At 39.4% G+C, this 25544-nt stretch overlaps 3 protein-coding genes across 5 annotated transcripts; 1 reads left to right on the top strand and 2 right to left on the bottom strand.

The window, feature by feature from the left end:
• Positions 1 to 1750: 1750 nt before the first annotated feature.
• Positions 1751 to 11268, bottom strand: zc2hc1a (zinc finger, C2HC-type containing 1A). Of its 2 annotated transcripts, XM_083995071.1 has the most exons (10): positions 11203 to 11268; positions 10434 to 10507; positions 9404 to 9520; positions 8443 to 8469; positions 7130 to 7271; positions 6893 to 7035; positions 6028 to 6133; positions 5826 to 5901; positions 4733 to 4837; positions 1751 to 3479 (listed from the first exon to the last, which is right to left on the bottom strand). In XM_083995071.1, the coding sequence occupies exons 1-10, from the start codon at positions 11219 to 11221 to the stop codon at positions 3344 to 3346; spliced, it is 945 nt and encodes a 314-aa protein (XP_083851197.1). In that variant the 5' UTR covers positions 11222 to 11268; the 3' UTR covers positions 1751 to 3343. The 2 variants fall into 2 exon arrangements, with proteins under 2 accessions (XP_083851197.1, XP_083851198.1); XM_083995072.1 differs by lacking the exon at positions 8443 to 8469.
• Positions 11269 to 12708: 1440 nt separating this feature from the next.
• On the top strand, positions 12709 to 15703 carry pkia (cAMP-dependent protein kinase inhibitor alpha). 2 transcript variants are annotated; one of them, XM_083995130.1, is made up of 3 exons: positions 12709 to 12825; positions 14637 to 14817; positions 15306 to 15703. In XM_083995130.1, exons 2-3 carry the CDS (start codon positions 14664 to 14666, stop codon positions 15380 to 15382), a joined length of 231 nt encoding a protein of 76 aa, XP_083851256.1. In that variant the 5' UTR covers positions 12709 to 12825; positions 14637 to 14663; the 3' UTR covers positions 15383 to 15703. The 2 variants fall into 2 exon arrangements, with proteins under 2 accessions (XP_083851256.1, XP_083851257.1); XM_083995131.1 differs by lacking the exon at positions 12709 to 12825 and adding an exon at positions 14265 to 14318.
• Positions 15704 to 18885: 3182 nt separating this feature from the next.
• On the bottom strand, positions 18886 to 24447 carry bco1 (beta-carotene oxygenase 1; the record flags this gene model as incomplete). Its single annotated transcript, XM_083995382.1, has 11 exons — positions 18886 to 19209; positions 19354 to 19465; positions 21209 to 21303; positions 21413 to 21518; positions 21609 to 21866; positions 22088 to 22308; positions 22793 to 22943; positions 23037 to 23184; positions 23560 to 23689; positions 24161 to 24289; positions 24384 to 24447. 11 exons carry the CDS (start codon positions 24445 to 24447, stop codon positions 19055 to 19057), a joined length of 1569 nt encoding a protein of 522 aa, XP_083851508.1. The 3' UTR covers positions 18886 to 19054.
• Between the last annotated feature and the right edge of the window lie 1097 nt (positions 24448 to 25544).

Genomic DNA, 25544 nt, shown 5'->3' with positions numbered 1-25544 from the left:
CTCCTAAGAGCTTTAGGCTAAACAAGACCAGCACAGGCTTAAAACACTGGTTCACACGGTAACATGGCTTGATTTGGTTTTTTTTTTTGAAGGTTTCTTACCTTGGTGCAAACATACCAGACTTGTGCTTTGATTAAACACCTTCAAAGGCATTAGACATTAGAAGCAGAAAGGAATTTTGCTGTATTAGGTCAAGCCTTTGACTTGTAGCGTGAGCCTGGTTTCAGTTTACAGTGATAAGAATAGTTATGCTGCACTAATAGTTTATGCCTTGGAGAAACAGACACAATCACTAAAATGCATGTAGTATTGAAGCTGTCAATAAATGGACTGAACTCTAATTAGCATGTTGTGTTTGTGTGTTGACCTCTATTGACAAGACTAAAGAGCCCAGCGCGAAGTTGAGGACGGCAACAAGACGAAGGCGGAACGAGCAGGGGAAAAAAGAAAAAAGAAGGTTCTGCAGAGCCAAGGCGATTCTGTCCAACATGACTGAATGCTACCAGATACTCAACACACTATTAGCAGACACCTGAGACCAAACTCCAGAGAATGTTGGGGCAAAAAGACAATCCCGTTGGATGCAAGACGAAGCCCCCTCCCGCCCCTCTTTCTTCATTTAAGCTCATGTCATGTATATACTGACTCTACAGATAAATAGCCAAGCTATGTAGAAACAAGCTGTTAAGCCAACTGGGAAAGAATGCTCCAAGGCCAGCATATGGGAGGGCCACACACATCTGCTTTGGACTTGCTGTGTGCTGCAGGAACCGCCCACCACTGCCTAAAATTCCCACTCACACACTCCATACATCATGCACGACGCACCAAAGAAGCTCTTAGACGGTTGGAAGCGTGTACACAAGCGAAACTACTTTGTACGATTAAGTTACAAGGAAGTTTTTCGGAGTGATTACATTGTAACGAATACGCTATGACACGAGTGCTCAAGCGTGACCAGGAAATATTAAGGTTCTCCGATACAGTTTTGGTTTCACTTTGGATTAGGAGAGACTAGTCCTAGCACATCTCTCTGTTATCTCTGTTATCTAAAGCTCCTCTGTTGTTTTTGGGTGTGTGAAGGTCAGTTGGTGCTCAGTATGATTGATATTTTAAAAGCACAGATGGTTGAGTTTGTCTCACGGGCCTGACTCTGTTCTGGGATACATATAAAGAGGCTTTCTTGTCACGTTCAGATGGTGATTTGATAAATGGTATAACAGGGAATTTAAAAAATATATATATATATACTCACCGAGAATGTTCTGGAGCCAAAATGCACAACTGCCACAATTATTTTTGTCACTGTAGAATTCACTGTTTGATGGTTTGTGTATCAGAAAAGAAAAAAAAAAGCATGCATTCTTTTTTGATAGTTCCAGGCTCCCACTTTCAGCGCAGCAGCTATTTTCTTCCTGTCAGGGAGCCACACTTAACGCATTATCAAGTCGCTAATTCTTGTTTGTAAAATGTTCTTGTTAACATTTAAAGCTACTAATATTGTATATGACCCTTGAAATGTGTATTCCAAATATATTTATATCTATGACAATGCAAAGGCTCATGTGTTAAATTGTACTTATTACCGTAAATGATAGTGGTAAATGATAATAATTCATTTCCATTTAGGGATTACCGGTAATAAAGTAATTGTTATTCTTAAATGATTTACAGCATTACAGCACTATAATGTTTTCTACTTCCTTTTCTCTTCAACAAACTCTCACAACTCCATCAAAGCTGCCGTAATGGAAGTTTATTGATAGTGGATATACATGGCATTAAGTGCACAACCAGGTATCCAGGCTAACAAGTGTTATAATCAGTACAAGAACACACCTGTCCAGTCTGTTTAAATATTCTCTGTCATTTAAGGTAATAGAGGTTGCTTCTTGGAACTTGGAACAAATGTCTTCTTGAAGATAATTATACCTAATCACTGTTAAATGACCGATAAAGAGTTTGGCGGTTAATGAACGTGAACTTGGGGTCACAAATAGCTTTCTATCAAGAAGAATGACGAACCGTATCCATACAGAGCTTTTAAAATGACCGTAGTGTTACCGCACTTTTGATCCTAAACACATTAGTGCATTGAATACTGACTGAATAGACACATTCAAGAAAAAAGAAAACAACTGCAACATATCCAGGTGCATTAAGGTTTCGTACTCATTCAATCAAAAACACATTTGAAGTTTTTTATAACATTAACAAAAGATGCAGTTCATTCAGTGGCAATTAAAGGGAATAAGAAAAATAAATAACTCATTTCATTGTATAAAATGAGAGGGAATATAATAGACTGGGTAATTGCTACATTCCTCTAGGGACATCAGGCATGTGATGGTAACAGTAAGAGAACTGGAAACAAACTCCACCTTTATAGTGACAGTAAAGGGAGCACTGACTTAAAATTTTTTGGAGCGGCCCGTTTCAAACCAAGGTGATATCCTCCCTAAATTCCAATTTTTGTCTTTTAGAAAAAATTGCATTATTTTCTTCAGTAGTCAATCATATTGCACTTCAATAGCATATTCCATTTGTGAGGAAGTGGAGAAAGATGGGACTATGGGATGCATTTTAAATCATGGTTGACAGAAGACTGAGATCAAGGGACATTCAGATCCACCTCTAATGGTTTATCCAACAGTTTTCCTTTACCTTCTTCTTCACATTTGACAGCCCACCTTTTGGCTCGTCTTTATCCCTGTACACCTCTCTCCTCTACTGTCTTCTAAGGATGCACCAATGGCTTTAATTGTTGATACTGACTCTGCTCTACAGGGTACTCTCTTACTCTAAAATTAAGATTTTGTAATAATACCAACTCACATCACATCATTTCCCTTGACTACAAAAAAATGGAGTGGGAATTGTTTGTTTTGTCTTATTACAAATTCTTAATCGCTCCATGGTTGGCCTCTAGTTTCACAGCAATAATGTGTATGAGTTGGTGGAAACAGCAGCGATGATGAGGGCAAATTGCAATCAATCAGCTGTGTGTGTTGCTACTGTGAAAATGTTCAGTTTAACAGAGCTTTATAAAAGATAGATTAGATTTATATGATGAAAAAGGGCAGAATCTGTACCTTTTTTAATTTGTACATTATTCAGCAGGACTGCAGGAAAACTGTGATACTACGTACCAACCATTTTCCTATCACAACTTTATTTTTGATTCACCTTATTCTGGTCCATACAGCCATTATAAAATAAAAGACAAAGCCACTTTACTGCTGTGAAACTAGACCTTAGACCAGAGTGTGAAACGTTCACATTCTAGCTCGAGTACTGTGTGTACCTCCACTTTCCCTCTACCTTCCCCTTTGTTTGACAGCCATCAGATGCACATCCTCCTGACCCCGCACTCACAGCAGAATTTGGCGGACTCGACGGGGTACTTGGTCCCACAAGCGTGACAGAACTTGCTCTTCATTCCTCCGTTGTCGACCTGGTTCTCTCCATCAGCGTCATTCCTGAACATAAAGATCCATCATTTTTTTTACGATGCCTTAGGGCTGCTGCTGATGATGTTGGCGATGATAACAGATTATTAGAAGTTTGAATAATGTAGATATTTGAAAATAGAACAAAATGAGTATCAACTGAGTTGGTATGAGCAGAATACAACTATAAATCATGAAATACATGTTTGGTTGTTGTATATGTCACTGCGATTGTAATAATGCTTCGACATTCCTACAAGGTTTACAGCATGTTATTAGCAGCTATCTGTGCTGACTGTATAATCACATTTTGGCTCCATGGACATTTTGTTTTCCACAAATCGTATTAAAGCAGATATCAGCTTCACGGCCGTTTCGGCTAATGCTGCGTTCAAGGCAGGCTTTTGAAACCGTAAGTTACAGCTTCAAGTCACAACTACGACTTGGTAGCGTTCCAGGTAACCCGTAGCTCGTGTTTTTACCATCCTGTTGTCTGTGAAAGTTCCCTATAACGGCCACTCGTAACTTCCGACCCGTGAACTCGTACCAGATCGAACTGGTATGACTTCACAGGAAGGAAAAACACAAAGTACGAGTTTCTTTGAACGCACCATGAGTTAGCAGCCCCCGCCCTTGTCAGGCATCAATTGGTCCTCGTGCTACGTCACCACATTCACGCGCATCCCTTGGCTGCACACACAGCCCTTCATGCCGTTCTCTCTCCTCATTGGATAACACTTGTATCCCACAAGGAAAATTTTCTCCTCGGGTTACAGCAGGGCAGAGTGACGGAGAGACTCGTGTTTAGGCTGAAATACTTCATGTAAGTGATTGCTGACGGAAAATAGGACTATTTAGGACTTATATTAACAAAAACATTCCACTGATATCTGCTTTAACTTCATCAAAACATTCAGTCTGGAGTTATGTGGCTTGTATAACTGTTTTCAAAACGAGCAAGATGCAAGCTGTTTAATTTGTTTATGATATTGTCCTGTCAGAATATGCATGAAAGAGACCAGACATCACCATGGAAACCCGAAAGCTAATCTAAATTAATCTGACTTTGATTAATCGTAAGAGAAACTGTAAGAGGTTTTTTTTTTTTGTGTGCATTCTTTGTAGAGTGTGCTTATGTAAAGAGGTTTATTCCATGGCACCGATCAGACACAAACTGCAAGCAATTCACAACCGAACCACAAGAGGTCAGCAACGGTGCATGGTGGTTTTCATTGATTCTTGCTGGCCTCCTGTGGAGCAACCGTCTTTTTTGTGTGAGTTACCTTGATATATAGGTGTCTACTTTCTTCTTGTTGAGTCCTACTCCAGACTGAGTGTTCCTTGCAGAGCCATAGCCAGAGCTGGCTGCTCGAGTCTTGCTCCCCACACTAATGAAGGGATCAGAGACAAACAAAGGAGAAGAGAGGGTTGGGATGAGTCAAATGCAAAACACACCTGTAGGGCTTGGTTTGTAGCACAGGTCTAAATCCTTTGAGCTTCTACTGACCTACTACTGTGGCAACAAAGAATGTGGTGAACACTTGGAATTACATGGTTTGGTTTTTTGAACTAATGACACGCAACTGATTAAAGCCATTCTTAGCTTCACTGATCAAGAGAACCTTTGGATTTTCTCATACGGTAGTCCTTTAACAACAATAACCTCAAATAAGCCTTTTAGAAGCTGCTGATCACTGGCAGCTGCACAGTGTTTTGGACTATTCCCCTAACAGATCTCCCTCAGTTCAAGCTCTCTCAGGTCAGGTCATCCCATGGCATCTCTTTGTGGTTTGGCCTCTGACTGCACCACTTCAAAGGCTGGATTGTACATGTTTAAAGCCATTGTGTAGAAATTCACCTTGATGTTGCGGGTCATTGTCCTGCTGCTCCACCCAGCTTCTTGTGACCTTCACCCTGACATTATCCTAAAAGATACCTTTGTATGCTTGGAAATTCATTTACCCCACAATGATGGTGATCTAAGCTGTCCAGGCCCAGAGGCAGCAATGCCAGAACACATAGTACAGAGCTCCCTCGACCCTACTTCCAAGCTGGGATGATGATTTCATCTGCTCTTTTCTCATCCTTTTACTGGGTGGTTCACATATTTCATATTATATATTTATTTATTATTATTTATTTTCATTTTCATATTGTATTTGTTCATTATTTCAACATAGATGATGATGATAGATGATGACTGCAGAATTAAATTTCCACGCATGTGTTGATCACCTGTTCAGTGTTGACTATTTTTATATTAACACACTTGTCAACAAAATGTAAGATACGGTAAGTAGAAAACAAAAATAAATAGTAGAAAGTTATTATTATGTTAACCATGGTAGTGGAAATGCAGTGTTTGTGTGCACTGACCCTGATGGAGGGCTTGTGAGGCCGGAGGGATTACTCCTCATTGAACCTGCAGAGGAGGTCTTACTAGAGGGGATTCCTAGAGCATGAGAAACGAGGTGAGAGAAATGATGAGAGTAATACAAGATGACGTGGGTGTAATAAACTTGACTCAAGAGGAGAGAGGAGAGAGGAGAGAGATATCAACACAGCAGTGTTGTCTTACCAGTGGGCTGTCCAAGGCCTGATCTCTGCGGTAAGCGAGAGGAGGCTGAAGGGATGGTTGACACAGCAGGAGAGCTGGCCTTCTTTACAGTGGCAGGAGGCTTAAACTAAAGACAGAGGGGGGAAACAACACTAAATACACAATCATAAAATACAAAATATTAGATATGGATGTAATGGGAGGCAAGACACACATAGTGCAGAGCCCGGATTTATTGATCATGATGGAAAAGACAGGGGTGCACGGACCTGCTGTTTTTACTGGCTCCCACAATAACTCCCAGGTCATGTTTTAAAGGGAAATTAAATTAAACAAGTCCGGTCTCTTTTCCTCTGTTTTGCTAACCCTCCTCTTAGCCATGTGCAGTTGTTTTTAACAAAGCAGGCAAGAAAGCAATCCATTGGAGCAGTGGACAATGTTATTTATCATATACGATGTTATGATGTGTATATTTGTGTAGTCTTATCCGTCATCAACAAGAAATTACAGGTTACGGGTCGCATTTGTGCCGCGGTGCCGCAGAGACGAGAGCTGGGACACCGGGTCGGAGGCTCTGATCTTACAAGGTTGGTTTTTAGCCAAGAGACGCTAGGGGGAAGGCAGAGAGCCTCCATTCTCCCTGTAACAAGTTACAAGTCATTTATTTAACCATCACAATTACTCTGAAGCTGTTTAATTAAGGTAAAAATGCAGCATACAGTAGTTAAGGCAAAAAAACCCTGCATGGTTCCTCTTTAAAAATACTGCTAACCAGATTAACAGTGGTAGACATACATAAGTGTGGATGAATTTCGACTCTAGTAAAAGAAATGATAGTTTCCAACAAAAGTAGCAATTGTGTGTACATAAAGTCACTAGTGTGTACCTGTGGGCGACCTGCAGGCTTCTTGGTATCTCCTAACTTGCCCTTGTTGGTCATACGGGCCGCCTGCTCCTGGCAGAACTTGATGTGTCTGTCAGCCGCACTCTCGTTGAACCTCCGCTGACAGAAAGGGCACTGAACATAGTCTGAGGACAAAACAGGTGGGGACTATTAAAAACAACACTCATCAAATAAACAATGAACGTAATTATAATGGCAGTAAAATACAGTATGTGTTACCTGGGTCATACGTAGGAGGAGGAGGTGGGGGTAACGGTCCCCCATCCTTCATGACCTGATCGACGTTTTTGGCAGCCCGGATGGTAGCGATGAAGTCCTCATGTTTCTTGCGCCAGTTGGATTTCTTCTTAGGCGGCTCTGGCTGGCAAGAGGCAACACAGAGGTGATGTTTACTCCAGCTTGTTAGGACCACAGCCAGACTGCCCACTCTGATATGTTGTCATGGCCTGAGTAATGATGAGTGCATCATCATTACTAAAGAAGAGCTGACTGGACATTTTGAAAATAAGGTCACAATCTGACACCTACGATCCCGCTTTTTCCTCAAGATCGTGACCTGGTATATCATAACTCAATCAACATTTGTATCATTTGTGGCTCCTCCATTGAGGAGTTAATGGTAAAAATGGTAAATGGTCTGTATTTATATAGCGCTTTACTATACCTGTGACGATACCCAAAGCGCTTTACAGTACATCGCATTCACCCATTCAAACACACATTCACACACTGATGGCGGTAGCTGCCATGCAAGGCGCTGACCACGACCCATCAGGAGCAAGGTGGGTAAGGTGTCTTGCCCAAGGACACTACGGCAGCAACCGGGACAGAGCGGGATTCGAACCGCCAACCCTCTGATCATAGGACGACCCGCTCTACCACCTGAGCCACTGCCGCCCACATAAGAACTAGAGAACCAGATAACAACTAGAAGATACATTTTTCTAATGCTATAAAACTGAGAATACGTTTGTTCCAGTTGGAGAATAGAGTGAGTGTGCAGCGGAAAGCTGAAGTCAAGACAATTGTCTTTTGAGGAGAATATTGACATCTGAAGAGCTGGCAGGCAAAAGACTTCAAACTGGGCGCAATGACATGAGGAAGTAGTTAATCCAAGTGACCTACAGTGCCTTGAGACTTCATTACAACCTCTAGGGAGGCAGAAACTAAGCTCTGTAGTTCGAAGGGTGAGTTGTCAAACATGAATTTACAACAGATTCACAAGAATTATAGCAGTGCAGCCAAGAGAGAATTAATAAAACTAAGAATTAACACAGACATTGTAAAAGAAATTAAAACTATAATAGGATGCATTTGAATATTATCAGTTGAAGAATGTAGGTAGGTATGTGATTTTATGTTAATACCACCACTGGAGCTGACAGGCCTCCAGACTATTCAAGCTGGTGTTTCAAAGCAAGGACATCACTACGGTGCTAGAAAGAGTGGGTGAAAGACTTCTGTAGCAACAGTTGCTACTAATCATTTATACAAAGAGGACGGACAAAGGAAAGAAGGACAAATCAACTTACTTTCGAAGTAGCAGATGAACTTTGTGACTGAAATACAATTGAAAGTGGTTTACACAATAATCTGCCAACACAAAATACTGAGTGTCCTACATGGGGCAGCAGAGATTCAAAACATTAGCTGTACCACAGTGATGATCATTATGTTTGAACAGCTGATTCCTTCTGGGTTCCACTGACCTACTTTGGGTTTTTAAAAAAAAAAGCATTTGGACCTATTTTAACTTAATTGTGTGGTAGATTTTATTTTAAATGGTTGAAATTGAACAGTAGACCCTTTGCTGTGGTGCTCCTCTGCACACAGGAGCATCCATGAGATATGGCTGCATCTCTTCAGCTCCACATGTGTCAAAGCTGATAAAGTCATAGCTTATTGATAAAACTTTCTGATGGACGTCAAAAATGTCCTCCACAAAGAATGAGATAAACTTAAGAGTCCGACTATTGCGAATGAAAGCGAAAATGTAATTTCAGCTTTTGATTTATAACATAAAAACAACCCTTTGTATTTTGGGGGATTTTAGGTGTTTAAAGATTACAATGTTATTAATTTACAATTAAATGTATAATAGAAACATGTCTGCAAAAACCGTGGGTGGGTGGGGGGTTATGCGAGTTTAACATAATAATGGCAAATGTGCACATGAGCCAAAGTAAATAGGCTCATGATTAAGGCAGTAGATTTGCTCTCCTGAGCAGTGTGGCCTGAGAATCAATTGAGAATCAATCATCCATCTGATATGGAATACCACATTAAACCAGATGAGTCATTTCTTATCATGGACGTATGACCATTACCTTGACAAGATGCATTTCTGAACAGTTGAATGACAAGATTGTATTGATGGTGACAGTCAGTGACAACGTGACAGTCAAAACAGATTCATCAAGTTTTCTGACATGTGCCTTTTTTTACGATTACGAATCATTAATCACATTAGATTCTCTTAGACATTATCCATACCTTTGGTTTGATAGGTTTGAGTGTAGGGATGTCTGTGCCCTCAGCTCGTTGTCTACTGGAGTCAAAAACCTTCCTCCGTTTTACCGTTGACTTCTGACAGATTTTGGCATGCCGATCCTGTAGGGAGGGGGGAAAGGGTAAGCGACAACAACACACGTGATTTGACGGAGCAAAAAAGAAAGACAACTAAGTAGGTAAATAATAGACACTTCCTTCTTATTGAATTTAGTTTGGACTGGATCTAGCTCATATATCTTCTTCTGCAACATTAACAACACCTATAATCTACTGCATCAAATTTCTACAAACCTTTTAACATCCTAATGTATACATAAGCTCACATCCCCTCACATATACATACAAATAAAAGTAATACCCTAATGCACCTGCAGCAATGCAGCCACTTTTAGCTAATGAGGCTTAATGCTTGTTTCAGTGCACAAAAATCCATGAGGAGAAAACAATATGCTCCAATTACTGTACCTACTGAAATCACTGTGGTGTCACTCAATAAGTAAACAATACATTTTGGTTTTTGTTTGATTTGTGTATCTTTTATTTCAATAGAGTATTAGTCTTGTAATGAAAGTAACTGCTTTGAAATAGCTGAAATGTGAAAATCTGGTGTTTGTTTTTTCTCCTTGATACCTTGGTTACAAATTTCATTCCACAGTAACTATTATCTACAGTTTGGAAAATACTATGTACTTTAGCATGTACATCTGCTTTAGCAAACAGTTCTACTGCTTTGTCAAGACTTTATCTTCCCTACATAGAGCTCTCCACAAGGCCCTGCTGGCTACTGTGGGATTGTACTCAATTTTATCCAAACAGCTGACATCCTGTCAGCTGATAATAGCTGTGGAAGAATGTTGTCACCACAACAACCTCACCATATCTACTACACCCTAAGTAACAAATGAATCTGATTAGGGAAGTGCACTGAATCAGATCCACACCGTTTTAATTTCAAGGACTCTAAGGATTGTAGGCTACTGTAAACCACGAGGATGATTATTTTTAATTTTACCAGGACTTTCGGGAAGAACCATCTTTGACAGGTGTTGCATTGAGACAGATCCTCAGTAGAAGGAGCTTCACTATCTGCAAAAAATAACAGATGGGTTAATGGTGGGAAATCACGGGAAACAGAAATGGACCACACCTGGCCACCCATTATTTAGTAATGAAATTATCACATGGTTAATAAAACAGACAGACAGACAAGCACACACACACATACACACACACACTCACAATCAACATGGTGGTCAATATGGTGTCTTGGGCATTGTCTTTGGAAAAGAATTACCCCACTGCTGTGTCATATATTGTTGCTTAAATGTAGGCTATTAGTTTTATTCAATCACAATGTAAAAAGACAGAGGAAATGAAACAAAAGCTGAGGTTACAGATATTTAACATGGTTCACAACATATCCCTGACGCCAGCATAACGGTTAACAAACACTATTCATTAAATGTTACACAGCTGACGGCTCCTTGCAATACGGTGGGGTTTTTTAATTCATTTATATGTGTTTTAGTTAGCATGCTAGCTCAGGATAGCGGCGGTAGCTAATGTAGGGATCACACCCAAACACAGACAAGTAGCAGCTAGTTTCATCTTTGGCCCTGGCGTTACCTAGCTAACAAGTCCAAACAAAAAAAAGAGGAGGTCGCTATCAAAACTGAGGAAATGTGAGGTCCCTAAACTGAGAAGTGTGTAAGCTAGGAGGCTGTGACTTCGACTTTAATCAACCAATGGCTAAAACAGTCCAGAAGAGGGGGATTTCTCACCTTCCAGTTCTTCCATCATTAGGTAATCCCTTGTCTGTCTGATGCTGCTGCCTGGCTGCTGTTGTTTCAAACGGCCAAAACTAGCAAGAGGAAGTGAGAGGAGTCACTCCCGCGTACTTCCGGTTTGGTTATAAACGCAAAGATCACCACTCAAGTTTTTGTCATTATCTATAATTGTCCCCACTAATTACGTGAAATATAAAGACATAACAAATACAAAAAAAATATATCACAATATTTTTTACTTACTGATGGATTTACACCTTTACATTGTAAATAAATTATCTTCATAGGCTACATTGTGTTAGTGAGTTAAGCCTCAAATAATGATTTAGCCTATTCTTTCATATTCATGCTGGTTTTTTTTTTTTATTATTATTACATTGAGCAATATAAAATTAAGTTATAAATAGCGATTTTCATTAGCCTATAATTAAGTTATAACAACGTTTTCATAGGACAGGATGGAAAGTGAACTATCTTGATAAAGCTGATCTTTGGCTACCAATAGCAACTGGCTTGTCTTCTGCCGCTTGATATCCTAACATCCCTGTGTGTGATTGGTTGTTACTACAAGGTTCGTGTTGATGCAAGTGTGCACTTCAAACAGCAGGTGGGGCCTGGGAGGCAACCTCTGTTTCCATGCCCTCAATATTATTCCCAAATATGGAATTAAAGTATCCTTCCTTTTTTTTGTTTTTTTTGTTGAGTCATAATAGTAGGCTATAGTAGGAATGAAAACTATAATCCCTCCTAATTTTCACTTTATTCTTTCAACAACAACAGCAACCCTATTAGGAAAATCCATATCACAAACCTGTTTAACATAATTTGTGATTTCATTAATGCATTTGTCACAAAATACATAATGGGGTCATGTTAGTCAAGTCCTTAATGAGAGTAGTGTGTGATCTTGTTGCCTGTTTGCCCAGTTTGGCATATTGAGCACATGCGGCAACTGAATGGAGCAATTCACTGCCAGCTGCTATGAGACCAGAGAAAATGTGATGCTGAATGGCTGCAGCCTCTGTGTATTCATTACAGCACAATCAATGTCCTCTCTCTCTCTCTGTCTCTCTCTCACTCACACTCAGACACAGACACACAGTGTGTGACATCTGACCTTATATTCTATTGGTAGTAGGGTTGAACTATAACACCAATATAATATAGCCTAATATAATATAGCCTAATATAATATAATATAATATAATATAATATAATATAATATAATATAATATAATATAATATAATATAATATAATATAATATAATATAACCTACACCACCTAGCTACATTACACTTCCTGATAATACTTTGTTGGCTAATAATGTAACTCATAGCCTATCTATAGCTGAAATGTTGTGCTACTGATGACAGCAAATACTTTTAACATTTATTCATTATAAGAAAGAAAGCTCCGTTGAATTGCTTTGGCCTGCTGGACGTTTTCAATTTCAAACTTCAAACAAATTAGCGTTTTATTTTGAAATCTACCCGGATGTAGTTGTGTTCCAGCAGCTGCTTGACGTTGAGAAACCCTCGTTCGTAGAGCGGAGTAGTGGTATTCAACCTGATGTGATTCACCTCTGCGAATATCGGGAAGCCCTCGAAACCAAACAGGTACCTATTGATAATAATGGTAATGGTTATAGGAGTAGCATGTGCAACCGCCTTTAATGTGCAGCATTAATGTCCGCGTAGGCTGCGTCCACTCAACTCTACGGGGGTCTTTGTCATCAGAGAAACACATAATAGGCTAGCTGTTGATTTATCATCATCAATTTGCGTATGTCGACCCTGCACATAGATCTGCACTATTAATGGCATGTATTAGGCTACTTCAAAGGCTGTATTTTCACTGTCAACAATGCAAGTGGTTTATTATAGAGCCCACTGTACACGACTATATGATTTGATGGGCAGCATTGCCTCCACTTAGTCCTTAATTATAGACTATGATAATTGTTAGAAGACATCAATTATTTAGATCAAACTCAAACAAATGTTTCCAATGGACTGAAGAAAGCTCAGGGGCTCAGGGCAGGCATTAGGCTACTTAACTAATCCGTCCATAATGAGAGATGTGTATAGGGGCTCCAGATAGAGCAGTAACATAGTAGCTATGCTCCTCCTAAATAGGTGTTGAGCTATTGATGAGACTTAAAGTGGAAATAAGAGATACAATTAGTTGTATGGTTGTGTTTTGTTTGTTTGTGTGAGTGTATGTGCAAGGGTTTGATGGTTGGGGTGGGGGTGGGGGCTGGAAATAGGGAGCTGGGCATCAGTTCAAGCTCTGCCCAGGCCACCTAGAATAACATTGGCATATGTTTCTGAAACCCTATTCCTGCACTGCCCTCATCGCTGCTAATTTTCAGTTTGGCAGCAGGTCAAATCAAATGGCCGCAGAGCAGGGGCAGCCAGGGTTTTTTTTTTTTTTTTTTTTTTAAATTTGGTTAATTAATTTCCTTTTCACCATAGTCTGTGACAAAGAGGCTGAGCACACAATCCTGTTGTGTTATGAAGTGACTGACCCTCTCATTTGTTTTGAGTCTGTAGCCTAACATGTATGAATCTGTGCACACAGACACATACACTCTGCTGAACTGCTGATGTTCTTACTTGGTGCAAAAAAAGTGTGAATAAATAATGTAAACTGTCAATTAATATTTCATAGAATACGAGCATAGGAAACACATGACAAGACTGTTCTACATAAAAAAAGGCCTCCTCTCTATAAAAATACATTCACATGCATTTGCAATTTGCTAATTTGCTAAATTAATTAATATCAATAACTAATAACAAGTCACAACTAGATTTACATAATTAGTTATGGTACAATTAGAAATTAAATATTAAAATAATAACTGTCTTTTTTTTGGAGTAGGCTATAGTTATCTTGTGTCTGTTGCTTCCCCATGTTGATGTACAATTGTTTGAAACTTGTACATGGACAACATCTGTTGGGTCTTGCCCATCTTGACACCATGTTTAGAATGACAGCTGAGTGGGAGCGTGCTCAGATGATGACAGAGGAGATGTCCAAAAATAGCCACGGTCAGTCACAGCTCGTGAGGCTCTGGAAATAGCCGCAACTGGACGACAGAGCTGAGGTCATTTTTGCAAGTTTCCCTATCGACTGACTCTTCTCCAGAGTGGAACTTGTAGAGGGTGTTTTAAGTGCTGATGTTCAAAATTGATGGAGTTAATAAATCTTAGATAGACCGATTTTAATTAGTAGAAATGGGCCAGGACCTGCTGAGTGCTGAAGGGCAGCCTCGCCCAGGCAGATTGATACAGAGTATTAGAATAAGAGCAGAGGGATTTAGCCTAAACCTCTGTGGCATCACTGCTCTTTTGTACTTTAATAACCCCTTTGAGTGTTTATATTGCATTTACTTGAAGAACACCATCTGCTGTGTGTGTGCCAGGTCCTGCTATGGTGAGGTGTCTCAGCGATGACGGATGTGGAGGCGCCGTCCTACGAGGACTTCATCGCCTCTCGACGGTCTGGTCGCAGGAACGCCATCCATGAAATCCCACCGGCCCCTGGAGCGCCGGGACCCACTGACCTGTCACAGAGTCTGGCACAGCTTAACATTAATAAAGCAGGTAAAAAAAACAGCATGTTATACAACACTCATTACAAAACTACTTTGACTTTGTAGAGTGAAAGCATAAAATCTTAGTATTAAATTGGTGACACACATTAACTCTTGCAAAACTTATATCCTGTAGATATATTTTTAATGCTTTTTCTGAAATTATACTCCGTTAGTAATCTGCTCAGCCCAGATGGCCTCATAAGTCTCCTCTCCCAAAACCTACAAATAATTCACTTGTGAAGTGTTCTGTCCCCATGTTTAGAAGTTCGGTAAAGCTGCTCAGTTGCTGTTCAGTCACATACACAGTGATTATAGACAACATTTTCTCCATTTGTCATGGATTTCACAATTCACATTAAATTATAGTAAGATAAACAGCGAGGTCGTTAAACCCTCCTTGCTGTTGTAACTTCCAACCAACCTTATTCGCACCACTGACTTCAGCAGTTGTAATTTATGCATGAAACTGTCTGTCTGTCTGTCTCTCTCTCTCAGGTGATGAGGGGGAAGATGCTGAACAAGGAGAGGACCCTCCAGCTAAAGAAGAGGAGGCTCAAGGTGAGGGCAGCTGAACCACAAAGGGTGGCAGACATTTACAGACTCAGAGAACTGCTACCTGACCCCTGAATGCTGGGGCCTCTGACTGGCCAGTTGCATCCAATGGCTGTAAACACTCACTGCGAGATCTCCCTATACTCCATCTACCATCCGGCCATCAGGAAGTCATCACTGTGGCAACCACATTGCACTTTCCCGTCTGTGCTTGGGTGTCTTCCTCCTTCCCTCGCTGCCTTTCCTCAGTGGTTCTTCATATCTGAGTGGATGTGATGCTAGATGAAATTGCAGTGGTCTGAAAAAAGGGGACAAACTTTAATCAAGGATTTTTTGTAGAATGAAAATATTTGCTCCCTCTCCCCCTTGTCTTCAATCAACCACTCTGCAACACTTCCCAGGGAATCCAGGATCGTGATTGGACACCTCCCTTTCCTTTCCACTGCTGTTAGTGCATTAACACCTGCACGTATACTTCTCCTATCAGTGCAAACTGTCATCTCTCTCAGTGATTTTGTCTTTGTGTGTTTGCTTATTCTGGTATGGCGGGAGGTCCAGCTCCATTCACAAATTCTACCGAATTTTGGAAAGCTTGCTGAACATCTTACAATTCTACTGTGCTGTCATCCACGTCAGGTGAAACATCTCAGACACTATTGACTCAGTTTGAAAGAAACATGGGTAAATAATGTCTGCCATTTGGTTATTACATTGATTGATCTGATGGGCCCAGGTCTAATCAGGTCAAAAGACTGTGTTTTAGTTAGAAACTCCATCTGCTCTTTCTTGTTCTTACACACTGACCCAACACCTGTGTTAGCCCTGTTACCCACTGCCAGGCCTCATATATGCAGCTGGTGTCTGCTCATATTAGATGATAGTAATTCAAGTGATCTATACTGTTATTTCTTATTTTTATATGTTAGAAACATCTAGGTCTTTACATGGGAGATGGGTTTTTTTAATAGTCAATATTTTGAAAATGCAACTTGCTATTGATTTAACAAACTATATGATTTATAATGTGAAAATTTTGTTACTTTGTGTGAGTGAGCCATTAATCTCAAATACTCTTAGTGGGCTTTCATTCTTTGAATAATTAGGATGGTTGTTATTAGTTTTGGCGTTTATTTTGTAAATGTTTGGTTTCTAAGGTTTCTATAAACATGTCAGTATTAATGCTGTATCCTGGTTACCCAACATTAGATAAATGCACTACTTACATCCAAATGTCTGTCTATGAGTGTCTGTCTGAGAGTAGGATTTGTTTGTGGGAGGTGTCAAGATGAATAATTTATTGGCTGTTGGAGATTAGAAAAACCACAATACTGACTGCACTGAAGTACATTGGTATGTTACAGTATTTATATAAAAAGAAAGTGTGTGTTATGTGCTGTGGTTTATAGGGTGTAAGAATGACAGACACACTACTGTAATGGTAGCTATGATACACTGCCTTGTTTTGTTATACCAATCAAATACTGTGTGTATATATGCACCCTAAAAATGTCTCTTGGATTCATAAAAAACGTATGTATTGAAAATTTAATTTCTAACCTAATGACATTTTCTGATCATGAAATGCGTTTTTTATTTCTTGTGTTTTGAGAAATAACAGAAATGAACTTACTCATCATCGTTATTCATGGGCAATTTTATGATTAATTCTGAAATTAAATGACATTTTAAAATAAACTGAAAGGTCAAGAGTAACATTGAAACAGGTTATAGTGTGATGTAATGACCAGCTAATGACCAGATAATAGTGTTTTTTCATCTTTTTATGTTACATGCCACTGTTATGTCAGTTATATTACTACCCCATTGACATCTTTTGACTTTGTTAGTTTTGATAAATTGTTTTGAAAAATGAAATATGATCAAAACATATTATGTGTGTTGTCCTGCTTACTCATGAGTGGACTGAGTAAACCTGACCTTTGTCTCCCTCTTGTGGTCAAAGCCCCAACAATAAGTCAGACAATAGATACACACCACTGCTCCACTTTGTTTTGGAAATGATACAGTCCTGTAATGCAGCAGTTGTTTTTACTGTATAGTTGTGATACCTACATACTGTGCAACAAACACTGAAGTTTTTGAATCTGGTAACGGAGTTGATGCTCTACATCGGCATACAAAAAAAATTGATTATGCTTTGGCTGGTGATGAGTTATTGATTAATTCCATGTTAGTCAATAAATACTGTGATTATACTGTAGACCTATGTCATGCAATCATGACATTAAAACAAGTTTTATATAGCACTTTTCAAAACCAACCCCCCCCCCCCCCCACAAAATAAAGGATTTTACATATTGAATACTAATAGGGTGGTGAAGACGTTTTTGACCACAACCTTACACTATATGGTATATAGTTCACAGAGCCTAGGATTGAGACTGGACACTAGCACAGGACAGTAAGGAGGTTGATAGATTTTATAATAAACTACGGAAGCGGCTGAAAGAAAGAAGCCAATACTGTTCTAAGCAATACCAAAAGTAATGGTAACTGTCGTTAGATCTACACCTGCCTTTATTGACTGATAAGATTATGTTTATGATACAGTTGTCGTTTTGGCATTAGAGCTCTACATTTGCAATGCCAGTCCTCTGCCAATAGATTTATTCCTCTTTATTAGTAGTCATATGCTGTAAAAGCTGCTTCTTTCTACGTGAACGCACCTAGGAAAACCCACGGGGTGACTGAGTTCAAAAACAGTTACGTGTGATAGCTTAGCATGATTGTGGTTGTCAGGCTGAGTGAAGCCAGATAATGGAAAGATATCCTGGGAATAGTGAATTTTCACTAGAAGATCATTAATTGATCAAAAAAACAAACAAACACAGATGTTTGAATTAAATTGAGGGGAAAAAAGAAAGAATGTGAAGCCACAGCATCACCACAGGAAATGTCATGATTATAGGATTAAACCATCCATGTGAATCTGTGATAGAAAGTATCATTACCCAGAAAAACAAATCTTATCTGTAAACATACATGTCATTACATTTTTGCAGGCTCTACATGTCCTTGAACACAACTTTTGAGATAAGACAGGTCACTTAATGATTACAAATATTGATAGGAAGAGGTGGGAGGTGGGCTGATTTTAAGATGTTAAACAGACCTACATGGAGAAGTGATGCCTAAATGTGATTCTGTCATGTTATTATTTAACCTACAATATAGTACTTCTTTATATGATGAACTACAAGATTGTATCAAAGGTTTGATTCTCACATAGAAACAATATAATATTGTGAGGAATTAGTACAACATGCAGACATCATTGGTCATTTACTCTTTATTTTAGTTAGTTAAGAATGGGAATACATGTCAAAACTTTTTTTTCTTCATTTTTTGTCTTTTTTTGTGAAAGGTTTAAACTCAAATACAATGTCAGTCATAGCCACATAATGCAGTAATATAGATAAAAGAAACACTGAAACATGCAACAAAAATCAATACATCTGCATCTCATTAATAAACATATGAAGAAAAGCTTGCTTAGATACAATCACGAATGAGGAAGTCCATTAATCTATGCAGATCCTCATTACACTTTCTTCTTAAAGACAACACTATTCAGTATTGTGTATTTTACATTTGCATCAAGATCCCAGTGCTGTACTATTTGGAATAGTTCTTTTTTTTCCCTCAAGTTCTCCGAAGGCATTTGTACAGCTCTAATTCCCTTGCGGGATAAAGAATCCGTGCACGTCTTTGTGGAGCTCTGCGTTCACATATGCTCGAGCTACTTCCTTGAATGTCCTGCCATCAAGAACCAGCATGAAACAAGACTGGCCTGGGTTGGAGTTGATAACTGATACTAGAACCACGCCTGTAAATGGAAAGGAAAGGATGTAATGTAAATACAAAGCAGAATACCAAAAAAAAAATCTAAGGAATTACATCTCTAATAGTACATAAAAACAAAACTAACACACCATTCATACATGCCATAAACTGTGCATGTGATTCTTACCATCATCCTCTGATTCTCCATTTGGCCTGGGGACAAACACAGGCTCTGATGGCCAGCAGTTGTCTTCACTCCAGTAGATCATTTCCTTGGTTTCTGTGTCGAACTTGGCGATCTACAGGAAATAAATACATAGAAAAACAATTATTACACTGGAACAATTATGTTTTATAATGTTATAATATATTGTAAATAGTATGGCCTTCACCTACTCTAGTACGATATGCTGTGCTATAGAAATAATTTCGACTTGTTATATACTCGTAATAGTGGGTAGTGCTATCACTGCTAAGAAGAACTCTGGTTAGAGAGTGCTCATTTCCATATTTCATAATGAGTGAAATGAAACCCTGCTGTTTTGTATGCACAAAAGCACAGTGTCAGACGTTATGAGAGGCAGTGGCAGAGGAAAGTGTAACTGCTTCATATATACAAACAAACGATTATGAGTAGTTTTTTCAATTGCATGTTAATGTGTATACAGAATGTTTTATAATCACTGGTTCATTTAAATAGGTATAAAATTATTTTCATTCTTGTTACAGATTAATTTTGTGTAATCAAAGATAACTTACGATAGATAGCTTAACTTGTAACCTAGATAAGTGTTATGCATGCACAGTACTTTGGCCCAGCTACAAGCCATATACCTGGAAAAGAGCTATAAAGTTGTAAAGTAGAGAAACTTAGTTGTATCACCAAGTTGTTTCCATTTAGGAACTGGCACCAACACTTTCCTTGAATTAGCTGGGTTGACTTTTGTCACAGTAACTTAATTATTAGGGAATCTTGTGATGTATTCCCAGAGCATCATGTTATTGTTTTAAAGTGACTTGCAATATTGCTTTTACTGTAAAATCATTATAGCTGTGGTTAAATAAATTAATAACTATATAAAGCATATTTATTTATATCAATCAGGGAGTATAAGTAGTTATATATTGAGTCCAGCTGTTGAGAAAACTTGAATGTATGAATAAAGTGTGACCTTAACAAAGGCCCTGTCTTCTATCAAGGAAACTCTGGATCCATGAGTCATGTTGTTGTTGCTGGTGTTGATGGGGTTGGCAATGATCCAGACTAATAGGTATCCTCTTGGAAAAGGTTTTATTACTTATGACGCAGTTAGCTTTCATTCAGGTTGGCTTTAAATTTTAGCACATGCATGCATATTTAAGTATATGAGTTTGATAATAATCGAAGCATTGTTTTTAATTATGACATAACTAATAATAGCTTTTGCTTAGAATCTAGCTTTTGTCACTTCCGTGTCCGAAAACAATTGTAAGTCAAAGAAAAGCAGACGTTATCCTGTATAACATCTCGAGTGGGAATTAATAAAAATATCTAATTGTCCAAACCAGGATGTTTCCTTTTGTACCTTCCTCTTTGCACACATTATTTGTCTGGACTGTGTGGGCAAAGTGAGACACAAGGGAATCTCCACCAACGTATTAGACCTTACTCAATACTTTGAAGCCTCGCTGAGTTTATTGCTTCTTTCCGTTGTTTCTGGTGACTTGCTGCACAAGTATGCCCAATGGAGAGGATACAGGTATTACGACCAGAGCCATTAAGTGGTTTGGTCTTTGTTGGTGCAAGTGGTCATTCATATTTTAACAGTGTTTCCCATCTTCTATTGCGCCAGCTGCTAATTCTCAGATCGGCAATGTGCTCTTCAATTCTATAATAACAATGCCGTCAGAAAATTTGTTTCCCATTCATATTGCCTTGAAAATGCTCTATCCTTCAAGCCATTCAGGGTTCTCTTGGCTAATAACCCTTATGAGACTAGACCAACCCGTCTCGTCTGCTAAATAATAATAGCTAAATAAAAAAAAGCAGTTGAGAATGTTACCTCTTTTGCCAGTGCCGAGTCTGCCACACAGTTCCCATAGACAAACCGGTGCTTCTGGCCGTTTAAGTCATAGTTTATTTTGGGGAGTTCGAACCCTGGTGGAAATAAAATGACAATTTTTCTTTTCAGATTCCAATTACTCTTGAATAAAATGAACAATAATCATTTGATATTTGAAGTGGTTATTTGAGATGCTTGTGATACCTTCTGTGAGCACTTCCCCCTGGCACAGCAGCTTGCCTTCTTTCTCCTTCACAGCACTGGCTGTTGTGTATTTGAGTTTCACCAGGTCCTCTCCAACTGCAACCCCCTGCAGAGCCCAGTCAAAAACAAACAATAAGTATCACAAGAATATCTTTTCAAGACTCCCAGATTTATTCAGTTTGTTTAAAAACATCACCTTGTCTGAATGGATGGGGATGGCGAATCTCCTGTAACCTGGTTTGGAGTAGTCCTTGTCCTGGAAGCCAGGGTTTTCTTTCAGCTTGTTCAGGTAGAACATCTCGTAAAGGCTGGTATCATTGTAGGCAATGACATCAAAGACCACATGACCGTCATCCTCAAAGGCATTCACGTGATGGTAGACGACCATTGCTCCAGTGTAGTACTTTGTCTCAACTTCTTTGCCAGTCTTTCTGTCTATCAGGTGGATCAGAGTCTGATGAAGGAATAACATAACACTCATTAGGAAAGACATTAAACAATAATGTTAAATACAGTATTTGGATCTAGAGTCAATCCCTGGTTTTCTATAGTCTATAACACTAGTCAACTCTTTTCCTCTTTTATCGAGAGTGCTTCACACTTAGTTCAGTAGTATGAATATAAAGGATGATATATGTAGCAATAAACAAAACACAGCTGGCAATGGTCACTTACATTTTCCTCAGGGCAGAACTTCAGGCAGCTCGCCCAGTTGACTCCCCTCATGTATGCGGTGGCCATCTTGAGGATGTCCAGTTTGAAAGGCTGCTCAATGAAGATGAAGTAGTTCTCTGTCATGCCAAAGCTGTGGTAGTAGCTGGGCGTGAGCAGGGAGCGGCAGGGAACTGTGCAGATCACCTCCACGTTCTTCAGTGCAGGGGCATTCTTGCCTTTGTCTTGAGAGGAAAAATTACAAAGAAACACAGCAAATAAACATGAGATGTGCAGTTGGGTTTCAAGACCTGACAAATCATTATTACGTATGTGGCATAGACAGATCCTGTGTTAATCATTGATTGCGTTTAATGCTCAGGTTCGTGGGACGTACTGCTTTCAAATTTGAGGAAAGCACATTTCACCGCTTCTTTATCTAGGTCCCCTGCCTTATATTACATTAGCTTCAACTTTGGTTACACCTTGATGCCAGATTCAGAAATTCAGAAGTGTGCACTGGCTTGGAAACCGTAAAGAGTATTTCAAAGTCTTATTTGCAGTTGTGACACACGTGCCTGTGCTGTGATGTCAGTGGGAGCGGAGGGGCAACATCCGATGGGTGTTAAAGAGTCCACACGTTTTATATTTTCTACAAAGTACAGCTGATAGCACGAGACAACACTGAGCTGACAGGACAAAGTAGAGCCGGTTATGAGGTTTACATACCTTTCTCTGACGCTGCAGGGACTTTAAACAGAGTGTATTTCGTCTTGCCCTTTTCTGCTATTGAAGTTCCGATGTTGTAGGCATTGCCCTCCTTGTCATAGTGTGGATGGGATGAGGCCAAGTTAACAGCCAAGTACTTCATGTAGTCCACCTGCATGAGACAGTTTGGAAACGTGTTAGCTCTGGAGCCAACTCTCCCCTTCATCATGTGTTAGGATTTTTCAGGATCAGCAGACGGTTTTACCTTGTCCTGGGTTTCAAGAGTCACAGGGTCAATCTTGCGAATGTAGTTTGTTTCGGAGGTGGCATAGTAGTCGTTTCCATATTTCATGAAGTTACTTGCGCCGTTGTCAGTAAAGTCAGGCACTGTGTGGTTGAGGAAGGTGATTGCCCTGTGCAGGGAAGTGAAGGGAACTTCTTATTCAAATGAAATAAAGAGGGGGAAATGGGGGATTGACCAACACAATAGGCAGGAATTTCTCACACGTCATGCAGAGACGTGTGATCTGCATGTCACTGACAAATCCACAACAGCAATAGAAACACCTGGGGGAACTAACAATCCTCATCATAATAAGGATCCTTTGCATGGTTTGCATCTTTAGATTTACCCCTATTTCAGAAAACTCAAACATGCTATTTGTGTACTGTTAAATCAAACGTGCTGCCTGCTAAATATTGCAACTATATCACAATGTTGCAAAGAAATAAAATTGAAGACTATTACTGTAATGTCACTACATACCAAAACATTTAAGTATCCTTACTTGACAATGAAGTTCTTGCTTGGGTCTGGGTAGGCCATTGTCCCCATTTCAGACACAACTATCCTCTTTGCTTCCATGTTAGCTTTGTAGGTGTCACTTCGGAGGAATCGGCTTCTGTGGGTCATTTCACCTGTAAGAAACAATTCAATTCAATTCAATTCAGTTTATTTGATAGGGACAATGCAGGTTAACATAACACTTCCACTCGTTACAAACAAGTCAATGGGACTGATGTTCTGCATACAGAGATTACAGCTAATGCTAGTTTCCAACCCCCGTCCCTAGTTAGGCTTTTGGTAAAAGAAAGAAACTAAGTTAATTTTATTTCGGCCGTTAGTGAGTTCCACATCTGGGAGCCCTTTATAGAGAAGGCTCTATAAGGCCACTTGCTGTACCCCTGGCGATCCTATCACTATTTTGTCTCCTAAAAAGACTGCACAAAACATCTGGTGCCAAATTCTGCAAACACTTAAAAAACAATTTAACTGAGGAAAATTTTAAGAAATTATCAAAACTAAGCAAACAAAACATATTTGTAGTTGTAGCTTGTCTGAACACCCACATGTGTTTCAAATATAACAATGAGAATTGCAAGACCAACCATCTTTAAAGGCAAAGCTGTGCATGATGGCCATCCCATCAAACCAGTGGTTGTAAGTGGTTTCCCCCACAGAGAAGATGCCAGGGCCATTGCGCAGCAGTATGCCTTGCAGCCAGCTGGGAATGGTCCCTATTTGAGAAGAAACAGAAAAAAAACATTCAAGCAATATGATTTAAATCAGTGCATCTGTTGGTTCAATAGTGTAAAAAAAAACTCAGCTTACCTTTTACTTCAGCCTTAAAAGGCTCTGGTTTCTCCACTGCGTTCTTTGAGAAGTCTGTGGCCATGGTTGTTGTTGATAGAAGTGTGAGGAGGACCTGGAGGTGTCTGAATAAATAGGCCTCCCACAGCCGGCAACTGTGAAAACCACTCCCTTTGTCTTTCTTGGGATTTGCCAAAGGGCGTATTATCTTATCTTGAAGTAGAGCTGGCCGTCCCCATTAAGGATTTCATTGAAATCTTGCAGCTCAGTTCAGCGAAATGCTCCATTGGATTAGGGTTATGAGTCAATTTAAATGCAAAATTGGAATCGGCCCATTTTGTTTACCTCTTACTGCACCTTTGGTCTTCTCCGAATAGCTTGTATAATCTGCAATTCACTTTTATTGACCACCATGTATTTTTATTTCCTTCTATTTTGATTCAGACCGTTGGGTTGCTGAATGGCCGGTATTTTCTGGGTCAGCCTAGCAACTTCTTGGAAACTTCTATCTATTTTCATGTGGATTTAGATGGATTGTATTATATAGCTTTACAGCCCTACATGCAAGCTAACAGTAACCCTAGCCCCAACATACTCTCTTTACCATCACTGATGTGGATTTTTTTGTAGAATAATTTCTTAGGGCTGTTTAACAATCCCAGGTAAAGTTAGCAACAATTAAGCAGCCTCAGGACTGTTCTGTTATCTCTCCCTCTGCTTGTGCCTGTGTTTGTGTATCTCTCACTCTCTCTCTCCATGTGTGTGTGTGTGTGTGTGTGGTTAATGGTGTAAATAGTATTGATATTATGGTATTGTCAGTTGTATTGTTCCATTTTGGGATAATGCTCCAATGCAGATGACTAACATATAACTCACAATGTGATAATACACCATATCATATTCAAAGGTGAACACTGCTTTATTCTTTTATGACGTTCATATTATGTTTGTTTCTCAGAATAAGCTGCTGATGACAGAGCTGTATCTATCCTGAGGTGACCAGACCAACCTGCAGTACAACAGGGGCAGGGGCTACTTCTTATCTACATCTTTGCTGTAGTCATGATCTCAGTTGTTTTTTTTCCTTAAAGGTCATTGAAATGACATCAAATGCACTTTACACATTGGTATGAACTTTAGCTTCAGCACTTACTAGAATTCATATCTGCACAACCTCAATTG

The sequence above is a fragment of the Trachurus trachurus genome (assembly GCF_905171665.1).
Source record: "Trachurus trachurus genome assembly, chromosome: 20".
Lineage (NCBI taxonomy): Eukaryota > Metazoa > Chordata > Actinopteri > Carangiformes > Carangidae > Trachurus > Trachurus trachurus.
The sequence above is the reverse complement of the archived record's forward strand: the minus strand, read 5'-3'. Positions and strand labels throughout refer to the sequence as shown.

Excerpts from the sequence above, each read along its gene's own strand:
- zc2hc1a (XM_083995071.1), bottom strand. Across the intron at positions 8,470-9,403 it reads TCAAACCTATCAAACCAAAG|TCACAAAGTTCATCTGCTAC; the intron begins GTATGGATAATG and ends ATTGTATTTCAG. Across the intron at positions 7,036-7,129 it reads TCCTCCTACGTATGACCCAG|ACTATGTTCAGTGCCCTTTC; the intron begins GTAACACATACT and ends TTTTGTCCTCAG.
- pkia (XM_083995130.1), top strand. The coding sequence starts at position 14,664 with ATGACGGATGTGGAGGCGCCGTCCTACGAGGACTTCATCGCCTCTCGA. Across the intron at positions 14,818-15,305 it reads GCTTAACATTAATAAAGCAG|GTGATGAGGGGGAAGATGCT; the intron begins GTAAAAAAAACA and ends TCTCTCTCTCAG.